This window comes from Bos mutus, chromosome 25, assembly GCF_027580195.1.
Source record: "Bos mutus isolate GX-2022 chromosome 25, NWIPB_WYAK_1.1, whole genome shotgun sequence".
NCBI classification, from domain to species: domain Eukaryota; kingdom Metazoa; phylum Chordata; class Mammalia; order Artiodactyla; family Bovidae; genus Bos; species Bos mutus.
The window spans coordinates 14,347,653-14,364,494 of NC_091641.1; the positions used below are offsets into that span (position 1 = coordinate 14,347,653).

Here is a 16,842-nt window from a genome sequence, read left to right on the forward strand (position 1 = left end):
GCGCGCCTGCGCACTGTTCACGAGAGCCCACCCAGCTAGCAGCCAGTCCGGAGTTAGGCGGCGACTAGAGTCCCAAATTCCCACGTTGTGTTCTAGAACCGGTTAAGAAGCTGTTTCCTCAGGATTAAGGTCTAGAAGCTGAAGCTCCAGTATTTTGGTCATCTGATTTGAACAGCTGACTCACTGGAAAAGTCCCTGATGCTCGGAATGGTTGAGGGAAGAGGGCGTCAGAGGATGAGAAGGCTGGATGGCATCACCAATGCAATGGATGTGAACTTGGGCAAACTGGGAGATGGTGAGGGGCAGGGAGGTCTGGCGTGCTGCAGTCCATGGGGTTGCAAAGAGTCAGTCGGATACGACTGGGAGACTGAACAGTCTAGAGGCCCTGCCAATTCAGAATCCCCTTAAGTTGTGAACCACTGGATGGATTGATTTCCTTCCCTTTTATATGCAGATTCCTTTTGTACCCTGGAATACCATCTTGACAGCACAGAAAGGTTTTAACTTCATATTTATTACACACTCACTGTAGGCAACTGCCAACTCCTCAAAACACAAAGTTTAGCAACACAATTTCACTTTCAAGGGCTTCAGATATACCTACTGTATTTTGTGCGAACATGTAGAAGAGAACAGTTTTTAAACAGGACACTGGAGGATTTAAGGATATCAGTATAAGCAAAGGTTCTGAGCTGTGAAAATAACGATCTTGCCAGAAAATCTACCTCACTAGTCCTTAGTCACCATATTTTCAGTCGTGTTTTTAACCTCTGCCTGTATTTTGCCACTTTATACTTTCAGCTCTTTGAACCCCTCTTGCCTCTAGTTCCATCTTTCTACTCACGATAACTTAACACTTTTGGGAAGCATTTTAGCAAAGCTACTTTAAAAGCATGAAAAGTCCAAAGTATGCTTGGGAAGCAGGAATGCTTCAAAACTTTAGGTTATTTAAGTCTTATGCTTAATGACAGGGAACTATTGGAAATAAATTAAAATACATCCATTAGAAGAAATTATTAAACTATTAAAATTTGGTTTTCAATGAATATTTAATAACAATGTAGATAACATATGCTTATCTAATATTTTTATATCACTGAGGGTAAAGCAAAATGTCCTGTTTACTGGGTAAGTATGACCTGCTGTATGTGGACACTGCAGTGCAATTTTTAAAATACTGTAATTATAATTTCAGAACTTCAGAATCTGAATAGGTGCCAGTGTTCTCTCCTTTTTTAATATGGGAAAAGAAAATCCTTTGAAGATCATTTGAAGCTTGGACCAAAATTCCATAGCTGTATTATTAGGATCACTCTGTAGTCTTCAGGATTCAGATACAAGGGAAGCTTCAATTCAACCTTTTAGAGAAGACATTCCAGCTCTCATGATCTCATCAACCAGGAGAATGTTGGTGGCAATCACAGTGCTGAAAACGGGGGAAAAAAATCAAGACAGCTCAGGTTTGAGGTATGAACTCTAATTCAACTCAATCTCCAACTAACTTGTGCAAATTATGTCAAATTCCCCCTGTACCCCTACATACACAGAAGACTAGCTTCAGCTGCTATACTTCCGACTGATTACATTTTCTTATGGGAAGAAAATGAAACAAAATGTACCAATTTTAAAGAGTATGAAGGCTCCTTAAGTGTTATTTTACAGTTCTGGCTTTCCCAAACTTACCAGGAGTGAAGAAGCTGTTTCTTTACACAATAGTTATCCCATATGCCTGCTTCTGCTGCTACCATTGGTTCACCTGAAAAGTAACTCAGTCTTCTTAAAATCACATAGAGCAGGTTCATAAGATCAGAATGCTGTCTAAAAGAACTAATAAGAGTATTTTGTGCTGCTTTACTCATCAGTGTTTACTCATTTCTCCAGTATTAACTATGAGAACCCAAAGTTCCTCAATTAGCCCAATGCTGTATTACAGACCATGACTCCTATGCATAGCAGCTTTGATGAGTGGCTGATCTCTAGTTAGAATACTTTCAGTGACAGGAATGCTCTATTTGGTTGCCAAACATTTGAACATGTATCTTTTTCTGGAGACATTCTTGTTTGTCCATATTAAAGTACAGCACTTGAGCTATAATCTGGCAAGATAGGCTTATCATTTCCCTCATTCCAGAGAAATCTTTATTAACTGGGAATCTGGGAATGACATATACACATTATTATATATAGAATAGATACTAAGAGCCTACTGTATAGCACAGGGAACTCTACTCAATACTCTACAATGATCTATATGGGAATAAACTCTAAAAAAAAGTGGATATATGTATGTAACTGATTCACTTTGCTGTACAGCATAAACACAACACTGTAAATCAACTACACTCCAATAAAAATTAAAAAGAGAAACGTTTTACATTAACTTGAATGTAAATGCTGCTGTTCACAACAGGTCTTCCACATACTGCACAGATGTATGTACATCTTCCACTTTCTACTTGTATGATCTGTACTACACTGGCCTAACATCAAAGCCTTCATCATTTCATTAGATTTGGTTCCCTCTTCCAGCTTTTGCTATCCTTAGCCTGTTTTCACCCATAAATATGATCATCAAATATATCACTTTAATCAAAGTCCCTGATAAAAAGGTGACTAAAACAAGCTCAATATGAAACCCTTCAACATACACCTGAACCACCTAGCACAACTCAGCAGTATCAGCAATCTGTACTCTGCTTATAGCATCTAGATCTCCCCCTTCAAACGGCTGCATCCTCCTTACCAGTGTTCAAGTCCACACCCACAAGCTGACCGGATTCTGAATGTTCTGCTTGAACTTTAACTAGTGTTTCCTGGAGGTCAAAACCAGAGTTCTGAGCAAGAACCTAAAGGAAACAAATGTAACTATTTAAAGACAGGACCTACTAAGTGATAGTTAAGTCTAAAATAAAGAAATAGTATTTCAAACTAACAGTTAAAAAAAACTTTAATGAATGCAGACTGATATTAATGTTCACTTTACACAATGACTAATATACATTACTAACTCATTCACCAATCCACCTCAATCTCAGCAATACACTAGCCATAAACTGTACCTTCAAATGAGCACACAATAGAAAACCAACATATTAATCTTTCTCCAACTCTCTGCGACCCCATAGACTGTAGCCTGACAGGCTCCTCTGTCAATGGGGACTGTCCAGGCAAGAATACTGGAGTGGGTGGCCACGCCCTCCTCCAGGGAATCTTCCCAACCCAGGGATCGAACCCAGGTCTCCTGCATTGCAGGCATTCTTTACAATATGAGCCACCAGGGGAGTCCATATTAATCTTAGTTTAAAACAAATAAAAAGAAAAAGCAAGCTTGTACTCAAGGATAAGTCCTACACTACAACTTCAGATAGTCAAGCCTCCTGTCCAGAGGAACCAATACATTAGATATGGAGAAACACCTGTTCTAATGTTAGGGTGAAAATGGATGATATCTATTTATTCAAAATCCACATTATGAAAAAACCCACATCAAAAGCTTTCATCGGATGAATCACTTTGGCATAGTTTAGAAAACTGTTAAAAGCATTCACACCTTGGGAATAATGAGCAACGCATCAGCAAATGCTTGAACTCCAAGCTGGGCCCTGCCCTTTACACTGGGCTTGTATTTAACCAGGGCTTCTGCCATCGCCACTTCCACTGCGCCAGCACCTGGGACGACACAGCCTGTTGGGTGAGGGGAAGAGGAAAATGCTAAGATACAGAGAACATAAAACTGTTGAGTCAATTATAAGGAAAAATATACATTAAAACACAAGAAAGCCATTGATTTGAGAATTCCATGTAACCACAGCAAGTTTAATACTGCATTTGAAAGCGATACAAGCAACATCTCAAACAACAGAATGATTTAAGGAGCACATGCAAATTCTGCAAGCTTTTAGTTCATTTATTTGTATCCCCTTTTTAACAACAGCATGCTATGAAAAAACTTAGCATACCATCATAGCCATTTTAAAGGGAAAACATTACTTTTGCATGGTGTCTGGCTGTGTAAACTACTGACAAAAAGAACACAGTATTCAGCCATGCCTTTTAGACTAGAAAAAAGAATAAACACAGGGAAGATCTTACCATCATCAATAGCATTTTTAACAGCCCTCAAGCCATCTCTTATTGCATCTTTGATTTGAGTAAGCGTGTGCTTATTTGGTCCTTTGATCAATAATGTGACAGAGCGAGGATTGTTACATTTCTCAATAAAGGTGAACTTCTCTTCTCCCTGTGTGAAGAGATAGTATTTTAAAAAACAGGATATGGTTGTGCAAGGGATGACCAGAGGAGAGGGGCTTATGGAGGAATAAATGGGGTATTAATAGGGCACCACACTGATCACATTAAAGCTAATAATTTCTTTGAAAAAAGGTTACATAAATGAAATGTGATTTCCCCATCAAGGGCTTATTATTACTATGTACAAATCATCAAAATGTATGTAAACAAAGCAAAAACATTACCCTGAGTTTGGAAGAATTTTTAACTACTGAAGAATTCATGAACCAAAAAGTAGTATTATTTTGGGAAGAAAATACACTTACCAATGTATATTCATAGACAAGTCCTGCATGTCCCAAACAATCAGGATTTAGGTCATCAAGAGAATTTAGGGCTATCCCACCACAAGCAAGAGTCAGCCTGAAATATTCAAGTATTTTAAGGGAGATGCAGAAGTGCTTTTATTAGTTATATCTAGAGGTTAATTCTTTTTAGAAAGCAATCTTTTTCAGAATTACATACTAAAATCATGTTCTAAAATATATTTTACATAAGCCTTTCCATTTGCCACCAACCAGCTGAAAACTGGTCTTTTCTTCTAACTCCCCGTTTAAACCACTCTCCTCAAGTCAGTAAATACTCCTCCGACATGAAATCTAAAGATGCACCAAGAGCTCTGCGGGAGAAGTATTCTCTCAAACCCTTGATGCAGTCTCTTGATAAGGAAAAAACGGTACCATATAGGTCATCGTTTCAAAATAAAACAAGTATATATCAACACTCATAGCAGCACTATTCCCAAGAGTCAAGGTAGAAACCCAAAGAAATGTCCATGGACAGATAAATGAATCAACAACACGTGGTATTATTCATCCTGAAAAAGAAATGTGATCCCAACACATGCTACAACATCAACTTTGAAAAGACTACAGTAAGTGAAAATAAGCCAAATGCAGAAGGACAAATACTCCATGATTCCCTTACATGAGGTATCAAATTCATGAGACAGTAAGTGGACTAGTATTTACTGGCAAGACTGTGTACAGTTATTGTTTAGAAGTACAAATTTTCCATTTGCGATGGAAAAACTTCTGGAAACGAACGATGGTGCTAGGTGCACAACAATGTGAATTTCACTTTATGACACTGAATTATATATTTTAAAATTATAAACTTAATATTATGCATATTTTGTAAAAATAGAAAATTACAAACTCACAAAGATAAAAGGGAAAAAAGGAATAATCCAAGTTAACTTGCAAAATAAAGTGAAATTCCTGTCACACAGATAATCTGCCACCCGTACCTTTCCATGTTTCTCCTTTTAGCTCTGCGCAGAGCTATTATGCCTTCTTTGGCAAGAGCATCTAAGGAAAAGGGATCAATTCCCTGTAATAACAACAGAAGAAGTTTCAATATTTTACCATTAAAATAAAAATAGATACAGACTAGTTTATAAAACAAGATTTTTCACCTTTTGATTAATAACAACAAAACCTTTATCTGAATCACCACAGACTTTCTTTTTCAGTTCGATTATTTTTTTAACTCTGTCTTCGATGAATTTCCTTTCAGCTTTCACTAATTTCTCTCTCTCCTCTGCACTCTTGTAAAAAAAGCCAGAATTCACTTCTCTAAAAAAGAAGTTACAGACAGGGGAGGAAATATTTAGCAAGTGGTCACCAAGCTCCAATGCCACCCCCTGGTATGCTTTCAGAGGCTACTTCCTAGAATTGTCTGAATCCCTGGTGGAGGCACTTTGCCCTTTTTAGTGGAGACACTGAGTCTTAGGGGGAAAAAATGACTTGACCCAAATGCCAAGCTCGTTTCTAAGGAGCTATAAACTCACGTTTTTTCATATTCTAATGACACGTTGCACGTGAGGATGTATGCATCTTCCACCCTCTTCTTCATATCAGGATGCCGTGCCCCATGGTCCAAAACGAGACCTCTGATCAAGCTGTTAAAACACGGAAGAGATTATATTCTTACTTATTTCCAGATGGGGGTGTAAAATATGCTAACAAAATTAGAACACTGAGACTATATTGACAATTTTCACACAATCAACTTTATTTCTTGAGTTATTTGAATAGGACTTTTGGGTACTACCTAAGAAGGTTCAATTGTGAAAACGCAAAATTCCAGAACATGACAAAAACAAGCCATTCAAATTAAAGCCACAACTCTTTCTTATACAGAAAATTCTCCACAGAAAACAGTCACAATTGGTTGCTATTACACTGGTGATCACCTCCTTTTAAAAATGTTTTCAAACTAGGTCTCTGAAATAATTTATCTCTAAAATTCCTCAAAGTCTCCTATATGCTCTGTACTCAATAGTTCAATAAATGCCAAATGACTGATGAAGCTGACTTTCCAGGATCATTCTGACTATAAATACAAAAAATTGACTTCAAGAGATAATACTGCTGAGTAAATGATAACTTGTCTAGGCAATATACATTAATTCAAAAAAAATTAGGCAAAAATAGGTACTGTGTAAGCTTCAAATGTGTACTCTGAAGTATTTCATAGCATTGTAACACCTACCTTGTATCTGTTTCAGATTTATGTTTCATCTCCATGATCTCAACCATGAAGAGGTCAATAGGTTCATCTTGTTTTTTAATGGCCAAAATGGAGTCCACTACGGCCTGCAACAGGAGTGTAACCATTCAATGAATTTGATTTGTGGAAGTTGAGACATTTATGGTACTTATTCTTCACAGATGTTTAAAGCAGTTTCTTGTCTTTGAAAATCTCTGAACTGATCTAAGTCTTTTTCTACATGCTAACAGAACAGAATGCACTATGTGTAAAGGGCTGGAGTAATTTACATTCCTGAAACCTCTATTGTAATTAAAGAACCACTGACACCTCTACAATAAAAAATACTGACAACAGGAAACTTTTTAATAATAAAATCTCCATTTTATAAACCCCCTTTACTGAAAGGTCTGATTATATCTTTGTAACCTGGCCAGGAATACTACTAATACTATGATTTTCTCACTTTACTTCTTCTAGGGACACAGATCAGGTTATTACTGCCACAAAAATGAACTTTATGGCTGACCAAATATTTAGTTGACACAGTATGACACTGTGAAGAGTTTAGATGGCACTCTCTAGTTGCAATTAGTAAGAATACTGATATTTCCAGTTGCCAGGGGTTCTCAGTATAGGCGTAAAGTACCAGACACATGTTAAACTTAACACATACCTCTGTTAAGACATCTGCAAGTTCAGCATGAACTTTAGTACGTAGAGATGTTCTGGCCACGTCTATAAGTGTTTCCCTGTCCATCTCTTTGCTTACTTTGACTTGTTCCAAGAACTGAAGTGCCTTTTCCTTTGCAGCTTCAAATCCTTCTGTAATTATTCTGGGATGAAGACCCTATAGTAAACATACAATTACAAAACCACCACTAACACTAGAAATCTTCAGGTAGATGCTAACTACAGTTCATTACAAAGCAAATTTATGAAAGTTTATTCTGCATCATTCATACCCTTAAACACAATTAATATAATGTGCTGACTTTCTGAATACATTTAAAAGGATAAATAGTCCTTTCAATGCAGAGGAAAAGAACAGACATTACTCTAGCACAGAGTCAAAGCCAAGGGAACTACAAAGCACACTTGGGTGTTCACTGTGCAAACCACAAGGGATAATGCCCCAAACTCAAAATTGTGTCATAACAATTTGACTATTACATCTTTTCTATAGGTAATCTGAAATTAATTCACATCATTTCCTAATGAAAAACAGAGAGACTGTTTTTCAGCCTGTCTTTCTCTTTCCAAGAAATCCTTCCTACATCAGACTAGTACTGAAGTTTGCTTTACCCGTGGAACTACTGAAAGTTAAAAAATTTATGGCATTCTTAAATTTTGTTGACTCTTTCGTTAAAAATATGCCATCGTGAATATCGCATTTCTAGATCTCAATTATTAAGCTATGTTATAGACATATAAAAAATTATATATGGAATGCAACTTGATTGAAAAAACGAAACAAAAACACCTTTCAGGTCAACAAAGATTCTTCAGCTCTAGGATGACAATAAATTTGTCAGACAAGGATACAGACTCTGGTTCCCAGATTTAAGCCCTTTGCTCTTTACATTCCATTATATGGCCTCAGCTACTATCAGTACATCAGTCTGTAGGAGTCAAACTGAGATTATTTCTTATTGACAACGAAGTTTCAAAGCAGCACAAGAATCATGTATACCTCAGAAATGTAGAGATCCGCCTGCTTCAGCAGCTCTCCGATGATGAGGACATTGGAAGTGGTGCCATCACCAGTTATGTCATCCTGGGCTGTTGCTACTTTGGCTATTAAGGAGGCTGTTGGGTGCTGAATTTGCTGCAAGTAGAGAAAGAGAAAAATTCCTTAAACAACTTAAAATTAAAATAGTCCAAATATACCTTAAGATGTGTAAATGGCTAATCTATTTGCACAAAATGTCAAAGTATGCAGCTACAAATTGCTCTGATTAAAAACTCATGATTAGCTATTCTGAGTTATCAGTTTATGATGACAATAACATTTTCATGTATAATTTACTTCTCAGATTATCTTGACTTTATCGATGAGGAAATATGAGGCCCAGTGAAGGTTTACTCAAGGTAATGGGGCTAACAAGTAATAGCAACAATTTCAAATCCATGCAAGCCTCTTTATAACAAATGTAGGATTCTTGTGAGAATAAACCAAGTGCCTTTTAAAAATGAAAGCTCAGCAGCCCAGTTATTATTTGGCACTGCGCAAACAATTTACAACGGAAAAAACCCACTTAGCCTCCTTAGCAAATATTACCACAGTGGATGTTAAGTCACTGTGGAACAGTTTTGGAAGAACAAAATATTAATGTTTGTCACCCACAGATTCTTAACTACAAAGTATCCAATCATGGCTCCTGCACTGTTCTTGTCTCCTTTATTGTCCTTTACTACAGCCTTTTATGTCTTTAGGGACACTGACCGTTTTAAGAATCTAAACAGACTAGTTTATTAGATTAGGTAAAATTAAATAGTCAGATAAAGATAGCTTTTCTGACATCGACTTTAAACTATGACTCCTATTTTTCTCTGCAAGCAGAGGCCACCACTTAACCCACCAACAAAAACTACACCTTCCAGGTTAGCTAATTCATACTGAAGATAGTAACAAAACATCTGGACATTGAAGGTATGATACGCTATTTTCAAAGCCTTAAATCTTATTTTAAACTCAAAACATAGGCAAGTCATTTCCTTTTCTAGGATTTTAACTGTTTTGGGGGAACTTAGGAAATGACCGCTCCTCTCAATAACCTCAGATTCTTAGTCACTGGGACTTTAAAAATGGTAAGTTTTATTTCTCCTTCAGATGGTGGTGGTGAAGTGTGATGTAACACAAAAGAACTGTTTGAAAAAGTATAACCATTCTGCCGCATTTTGCCTGTCATTCCTCTTAGTTCTTCAGGTTTTATTAGAATTTTAATTAACACCCTTTAAAGAAAGCCTTAAATGTAAGAGTAAGGGATTCAAAGTAGACTTTATTAGACTCCAGGGCTCCTCACTATTCGGTACTGTCAATTATAGTACTGATAACATTTTTTCCTACTCCTTCCACTGTCTGGAAAACTACCTTTTGAGAGTAAAAATCTTCCTACAAATCAAATGTACTACGGAAAACCAAGACACTTTGGATCTAGGACAGCAGCCTCTCACCATTTCATGAAGCAGCACATTTCCATCTTTAGTGAGTTTGATGTCTCCAGCACCAGAAACAAGCCTGTTCAATGGGCAGAAATGAATCGCACTGTGACTTTTTCAATGGAGATCAAGTTAAGAGGCCCTTAACAATCGGGTTTTGACCAGATCTTCAAGAGCTGGGGCAAAGGGGTTGGTTCTCTGTACCCCGCTAACAGGGATAGCGCAGTGCTCACCCCTCTAGTGTCTGGGAAAGAGTCTGAAAGGGCGCTCAAGTCCCAAGCGCGGGGGAGCGCCGCGCACGCGGGCAGCTTTGTTCTCGGCGAAGGAATCGAGCACCAGGATACGGCCAGGGCAAAAAATACGACCCAACCGGGACAATACGGGGAAGAAGGGCAGCAGTGGCGAGCGCACAGGCCCAGAGGCGGCGAGTTCCACGCCTCGGTCCCCGGCGCAGGCCCGCGACAGCGCGAGGTGCACGGTGCCCGCCCGCCCCTCCCCGCCAGTCCCGCCTTACATCTTCATGGTGCCCTTAGGCCCCAAGTTGGTCCTCAGCACGTCCTGCAGCCCCCGGGCCGCGCTGATGTTGACCGCCAACGCCGCCTGGGCTCGGGCCACCTCGGCCTTGGGGTTCAGGGTCTTCACGGCCGCCATAACTGACCCAGCAGAGGAAGATAAGAGGACACGGCGTGGCGAAAAGCCCTGAGCCGGTTCAGCGTGGCTGGGAGGCGCTATCCGGGTCTTCTGGAACAGTCGGGTGCGCCGGGCCCGCCCCCAGCGTGCCCGCGCGCCGCCGCCACTGGGCCGCGGGCCGGCCGGAGCCGCTCATTGGGTCGCGGCCGAACGTAGCCCCGCTCCTCGCGTCGGCCGCGGCGCCATTGCGTTCGGGCGGAGCTTGTATCCCTGCGACCGGCAACCGGGGCTCCCAGGGCTCCCAGGGCTCCAGTGTCGCAGGTGGTTGGTTTCCGGCTTTGCGGACCCCGGACCTGAGGACGTAGGCGGAGCGAACTTGTCGGCGCGTGACTGGAGAGGCGGCTGCTTTTTCGCGGAGTTCCCCGGCCTTAGGTTGTAGGGTGGGCCTCCTCCATTCCGCACTCGCGCCGTTTACTTTTTTCCTCCCTTTTTGAGTTTATCCCGGTGACCAGAGTTTTCTGGACTATGTACAGTGTGCTGGACGGTGTTCTAGGTGCTTTGGCGGTTACAAAGTGGACCTGAAAAGGACCTTTGCCTAGTATCCTAGGTGTTTTAGGCCTAGGGAAGAAGAGATATAAGGCAAGGTGGAAAGTGCTAGAAGCCTTTAGAAAGCTACCTGATTGGGGCGATGACAGTTGAGAAGCAAGAGTCGGTTCACCCTTCGGGCTTACGACACAGTGCTCTCAAGGCAGGTTTGAAAACTCAAAGTTGGCCAAGCAGTGGTGTCCAGCCTGTGAGAGGACTCCCTTATTCTGAAAGATGTCCACAGTTGTTTCTAGTATCCAGTTCCCGCCTCCCACCTAGATACCAGGTATTCTCTGATATTTTTATTTTTTATTTTTATAGGTCATAGCTACAATTGTTCAGAATGTAGAAGGTGACAAAGGGTATATGATGAAAAGTATTTCTCCCTCCTCTACTTCAATTTTCTCCTGATGTATATATACCTTTAGATACTCTGAATTTCCCAGATGCTGTCTGGATTTCTAAATAAATATGTATATAAATATTTTTAAAAATCCCCACCCCCACAAAATGGCAAATTATAATACACACTGTTGGGTGTGTCACACTTAAAGTATCCTGAAGATGGTAACATAAAAAATATAAAAATAAGGGGTTCCTCATTCTTACGTTTAAACAGCTGCATAATAATCTTTATAAGAATGACCTGACTAGCCAGTCACCTACTGGTTGGCTTTTAGGTTGTTCCCAATCTTGTTCTAAGGCTGCAGTAAATATCCTGGTATGTAATGCTTTTCAGTGGCTTTTTATATTTGAGAATCACAAAAGCATGTGTATGAGTTACACAGTAGGAGATACGTGATTAGTCCTGAAGATCCTTAATCCACAAGAAGCACATAAGCCTAGTTAGGGAGATAAACTTGTAGACAATGACAATGAACAGTAAAGATTCCGATGTTATAATTAAGGAATGAATGAAGTGCTGTGAGCATGAAGGTATTAACTCTGAGCATCAGGGAAGGCTTTTTGGAGGAGGTGAGGTTTTTTGTTTTGGCCACACTGCATGACATGTGGGATCTTAGTTCCCCTACCAGGGATCGAACCCTGGCCTCCTACATTGGGGGCCTGGAGTCTTAAGCACTGCCAGGGAAGTCCTTGAAGGAGGTGAGTTTTGAACAATAAGTAAATACTTCACAGGAGAAGAGAGCCTAGGAAAGTGATGTCAGACAGGAAGACAGTGGGAGGGCCTGTCAAGCCCAACCAAAGATGTATGCATAGAATGGAGGGGAAAAGGTTGCAAGAGACAAATTCAGGGAAGTAGCCTGTCCTGACTGCCAGGGCCTGGTTTGTGAGTTAAGACGTTTGCGCATATGCCTGCTGGCAGTGAGAAACCAAAGAACTAGTGATGAAGACATTGGTGGAATGGAGGATGAACTAAGGGAGAAGACTGAGGATAGGGCAGTCAGAAAGGTGTTGAAAACTGTGTGCAGAGGATGAGGAAAGCATATTTAATGACACAAATAAGGGAGAAAAGCATGGTTTAAATAGCATGTGTAATGTGTTCTCATTTTTTATAACCATTCCCCAGGCATCAGCTCAAAGGGCAGAGGCCATCAAAATATTAACATGGACTATATTAAAAACATTCAGAATATTTTCATTTTTGCAGTACCCACACTTTATGTGTCCATAAAAGGGGGAGGCAGAAATATTTACAGGAAAATATGAAATGTACAAAGTATGTCCATTTTTATTTTTATCAAATCATATTGAGCTAATGAACATTTTTATTAAATCATTTACCTATATATGTATATATGATTTAATAAATACATATATAAAGGAAAGGATGTCCTCAAAATGTTTAACATTTTGTTTCTGCTAATTTTATAGGTGAAAAATGGTATCTTAAAGTTTCGTTTGTTTAGAGTGATGTTGAGTGTATCTTATATGTAGGAGCCATTTGTATTTTTCTGTGAACTGTCTAGTCATGTCTTCTGTTTTTGTATTTAGTTTCTAAATATTCACAGGAGCTCTTTATGTTTTCTATGTTGCAATGAATTTGTCCTAGTGTTATTTGTATTTTGTATTTATGCCTTTTTTCCAATTAAACATTAACTTTTTTCATATAGTCAGATGTTTCCTTTTTTTAATGTGTTTTGAATTTTGTGCTATGCTGTGTAAAGTAGGCCTTACACACTTAAATATTTTTAAAAATTTCCCATGTTTTCTTTTGTATTTTCAAGATTTTCTGTTTCATTTTAAAGTTTGATTCACTTAGAATTTAATAAGGAATGAGATAAGACTTTGTGATAGAATAAAAAATATATGTTGTCTTTGTCCCTGATTCCTAGAACCTAACTAAAACCATGGTTTTCTGAGTGATAGGGGTGTCTTTTGTTACCTACTACAGTCCCCTTTAGAATACACCTGAGTCTTTGCTAATGAGTCAAAGTAGGGAGCCTAGATAACCTCAGATAGGAACTGGTCACTAGAGAGAACAAACGGGATTAGAGGATGGGAAATCTCAGCCCGCTACCCCCAACCTCCAGAGAATGGATGGGGTGGAGGTGGGTTATAAAAATGCTTAAACAATCTGTGAATGGACACATTGATGTCCTGGTAGCATGGTATATCCAGAGGGCGTGGAATCTCTGTGTCACTCCCCTCACACCTGGTCCTGAGCATCGCTTCCATTTGGGTGTGCCTGAGTTGTATCCTTTATAATAAACTACTGAGTCAAGCGATTTCCTGAGTACTGCATCAGTCTCAACATTTTTCAGTTTTCCCTATGGAAGGGATTATGGAAACCCCCAAATTTGTAGCCAAGTTGGACAGAAGTGTGGGTAGCTTAGAGACCTTGGACTTGTAACTAGAGTGTGAAGTGGAGACAGTCTTGTGAGACTGAGCCCTTAACTGTGGGGTTTGCACTAACTCTAGATAGTGTCAGAATTGAATTGAGTTTCTGGATGGCAGTTGGTGTCTGAGAACTGGAGAATTAGTTATTGATGTTTGGGAAAAAATTCACACAATCCAATTTTTTTTTTCAAGAATAATGTTTTCTACCATTACTGTGTAATGTGATTATTAGCATTGCTACATTCCCAGGTGTCTCTGGATCTACTTTGGACTGTATTCACTTGTGTACTGTTGTAAGTATACATACCATATTGTTTCATTTACTATAGTTTTACAATATGTTTTAAAATTTGGTAGGGCCAGATCCTCTTCATCAATCTTTTTTCAGAAATTTTCTGGCTATTTTGTATGTTTGTTTTTCTTTTTAAATGAATGATAGAATTAATCCAGTTTTTAAACATCTCTTTTTTTGGGATCATAGGTTGCTTTCAAAGCATGTATTTTTAAGTAAAACATATGTTTAATAGGTAGAATATTCAAATTAATGCAATAGAAGTGGAGATAGGGAAAGGCCAAGGGGTTAGAGGCATTTCTGACAAAATAGAATTTCAAAATATATGCTACATAGTTACCATTTATAGACTAGGAGTCTGAAGAGTTAAAGGAAATTCCAGAATAGGGGCAGGTTTTGTATGAGGAGGTGGGGTAATCATACTGATTTTGGGTAATGTTTTTCCTATGTTGGCCATTCATTCTTTGAGTGTCTACTTTGTGGCAGAGTACTGTGCTTGGAGTAAATAGACACATGAAAAGAGAAGGCCCCTCCAAAGATTTCTTTCCCAATATAGTTGGAGAAGACTCTTGAGAGTCCCTTGGACTGCAAGGAGATCAGTCCTGGGTGTTATTTGGAAGGAATGATGCTAAAGCTGAAACTCTAGTACTTTGGCCACCTCATGCGAAGAGTTGACTCATTGGAAAGACTCTGATGCTGGGAGGGATTGGGGGCAGGAGAAGGGGACGACAGGATGAGATGGCTGGATGGCATCACTGACTCGATGGACGTGAGTCTGAGTGAACTCTGGGAGTTGGTGATGGACAGGGAGGCCTTGCATGCTGTGATTCATGGGGTCGCAAAGAGTCGGACACGACTGAGCGACTGAACTGAACTGATAGAGACAAACATACACCAGCACACATAAGGTACACAATGTACTAAAAACCTGTAATGGTATATGTGAGCTCAGTTCCATGCTGTTATAGAAGACTTCCTAAAGCAAATCTTTTTCCTAACTATTAAAAAAAATGTATTTGATTTTCTTATTATACAAATAATACACATAAAAAAACAATAATACATAATCATAGACAAAGTACCAAAAGCAAATTTAAATTTATAATCTCATCACTTAGAGATGACTGTGATGGTTAATTTTATGTGTCAGTGTGACTGGGCCATGGTGCCCACATATTAGGTCAAACATGTTTCTGGACATTTCTGTGAAGGTGTTTTTTTTAAGATGAGATTAACATTTATTAATAAATTGGTGAATTAAATATACTCTGTTGGTGGATTAAATACACTCTGTTGTGAAGAGTATCCTACATAATGAGTGGGCCTCCTCAGCTGAAGGCCTTAATTAATCAAAGACTTACCTCCCCCTAGCAAGACGGGATTCTGCCAGCAGACAGACTTTGGACTCTGTCTCCCCTGTGCCTCCCGTCTGGCAGCCTACCTTGCAGATTTTGAGTTTACCAAACCGCTACGGTCATGTGACCCAATTCCTTAAAGGAAATCAATCTTGGACTTCCCTGGTGGTCCAGTGGTTAAGACTCTATACTTCCACTGCAGGGGGCAAGGGTTCATTCCCTAGTTGGGGAACTAAACTAAGATCCCGTTTGCCATAAGACATGCCAAAAAAAAAAAAAAGTAAATCAATCTCCCTGTCTCTCATTTAAGAAAAATAATTTTGTTTATTTCTTTTTGGTTGCACTGGGTCTTTGTAGCTGTGTGAGGGCTTTCTCTAGTTTCAGAGAGTGGGGGCTATTTTTCATTGCCGTGCATGGGCTTCTCTGCAGGGCACAGGCTCTGGGCACACTTGCCTCAGTTGGTGGAAGTCTCTCTCTCTCTCTCTCGTTGTGTGTGTGTGTGTGTATAGATAGATAGATACACATCCTGTTGGTCTTGTTTCTATGGACAATCTTGACTAATATGGATAAAACTGTCAAAGGAGCAGAAATTTAAGAATGAATTTTCTTTATTTTTTTTTGGCCATGCTGTGCAGCATATGGAATCTTAATTCCCTGACCAGGGATCAAACCTGTGCTACCTGCAAAGTAAGTGCAGACCTAAGAGAAGTTAGGTCTTCTAAAGTTAGGTCGCTCTTTATAAATATATATAAAAATATATATATTTTAAATTTTATTAAAGTATAGTTGATTTACAATGTTGTGTTGATTTAGTTATACATGTGCTTACTCGCTGAGTCATGTCCAACTCTTTATGACCCTGTGGTAACAGCCCGCCAGGCTCCTCTGTCCATGGGGATTCTCCAGGCAAGAACATGAGTGGGTTGCCATGCCCTCTTCCAGAGGATCTTCCCAACCCAGGGATTGAACCCAGGTCTCCCACATTGCAGGCAGATTCTTTACCATCTGAGCAGGGAAACCCTTAGTTATACATACATACATATATATATGTATTTTCTCATTTTTTTCCATTATGGTTTATCACAGGATATGGAATATAGTTCCCTATACTATACAGGAGGACCTTGTTGTTTATCCATCTTATATATGATAGTTTGCATCTGCTAATCCCAAACTCCCAATCTTTCTTACCCCCAACCCCCACCCCGCTTTTGGCAACCACAAGTCTGTTTTCTA

General features: G+C 39.4%; 1 protein-coding gene and 2 non-coding genes across 3 annotated transcripts; all 3 read right to left on the minus strand.

Moving 5' to 3' along the window:
* Window positions 1-494: 494 nt before the first annotated feature.
* Window positions 495-10,708, minus strand: CCT6A (chaperonin containing TCP1 subunit 6A). Its single transcript, XM_070362336.1, has 14 exons — window positions 10,460-10,708; window positions 9,961-10,024; window positions 8,477-8,611; window positions 7,460-7,633; window positions 6,787-6,890; window positions 6,083-6,193; window positions 5,708-5,867; window positions 5,540-5,622; window positions 4,557-4,653; window positions 4,093-4,240; window positions 3,551-3,684; window positions 2,744-2,846; window positions 1,684-1,756; window positions 495-1,426 (listed from the first exon to the last, which is right to left on the minus strand). The coding sequence occupies exons 1-14, from the start codon at window positions 10,594-10,596 to the stop codon at window positions 1,354-1,356; spliced, it is 1,596 nt and encodes a 531-aa protein (XP_070218437.1). The 5' UTR covers window positions 10,597-10,708; the 3' UTR covers window positions 495-1,353.
* Window positions 3,910-4,050, minus strand: LOC138985676 (small nucleolar RNA SNORA15). Its single transcript, XR_011462716.1, has one exon. It is a non-coding gene; the product is annotated as a small nucleolar RNA SNORA15 (small nucleolar RNA).
* On the minus strand, window positions 7,767-7,900 carry LOC138985677 (small nucleolar RNA SNORA22). Its single transcript, XR_011462717.1, has one exon. It is a non-coding gene; the product is annotated as a small nucleolar RNA SNORA22 (small nucleolar RNA).
* Window positions 10,709-16,842: the final 6,134 nt, after the last annotated feature.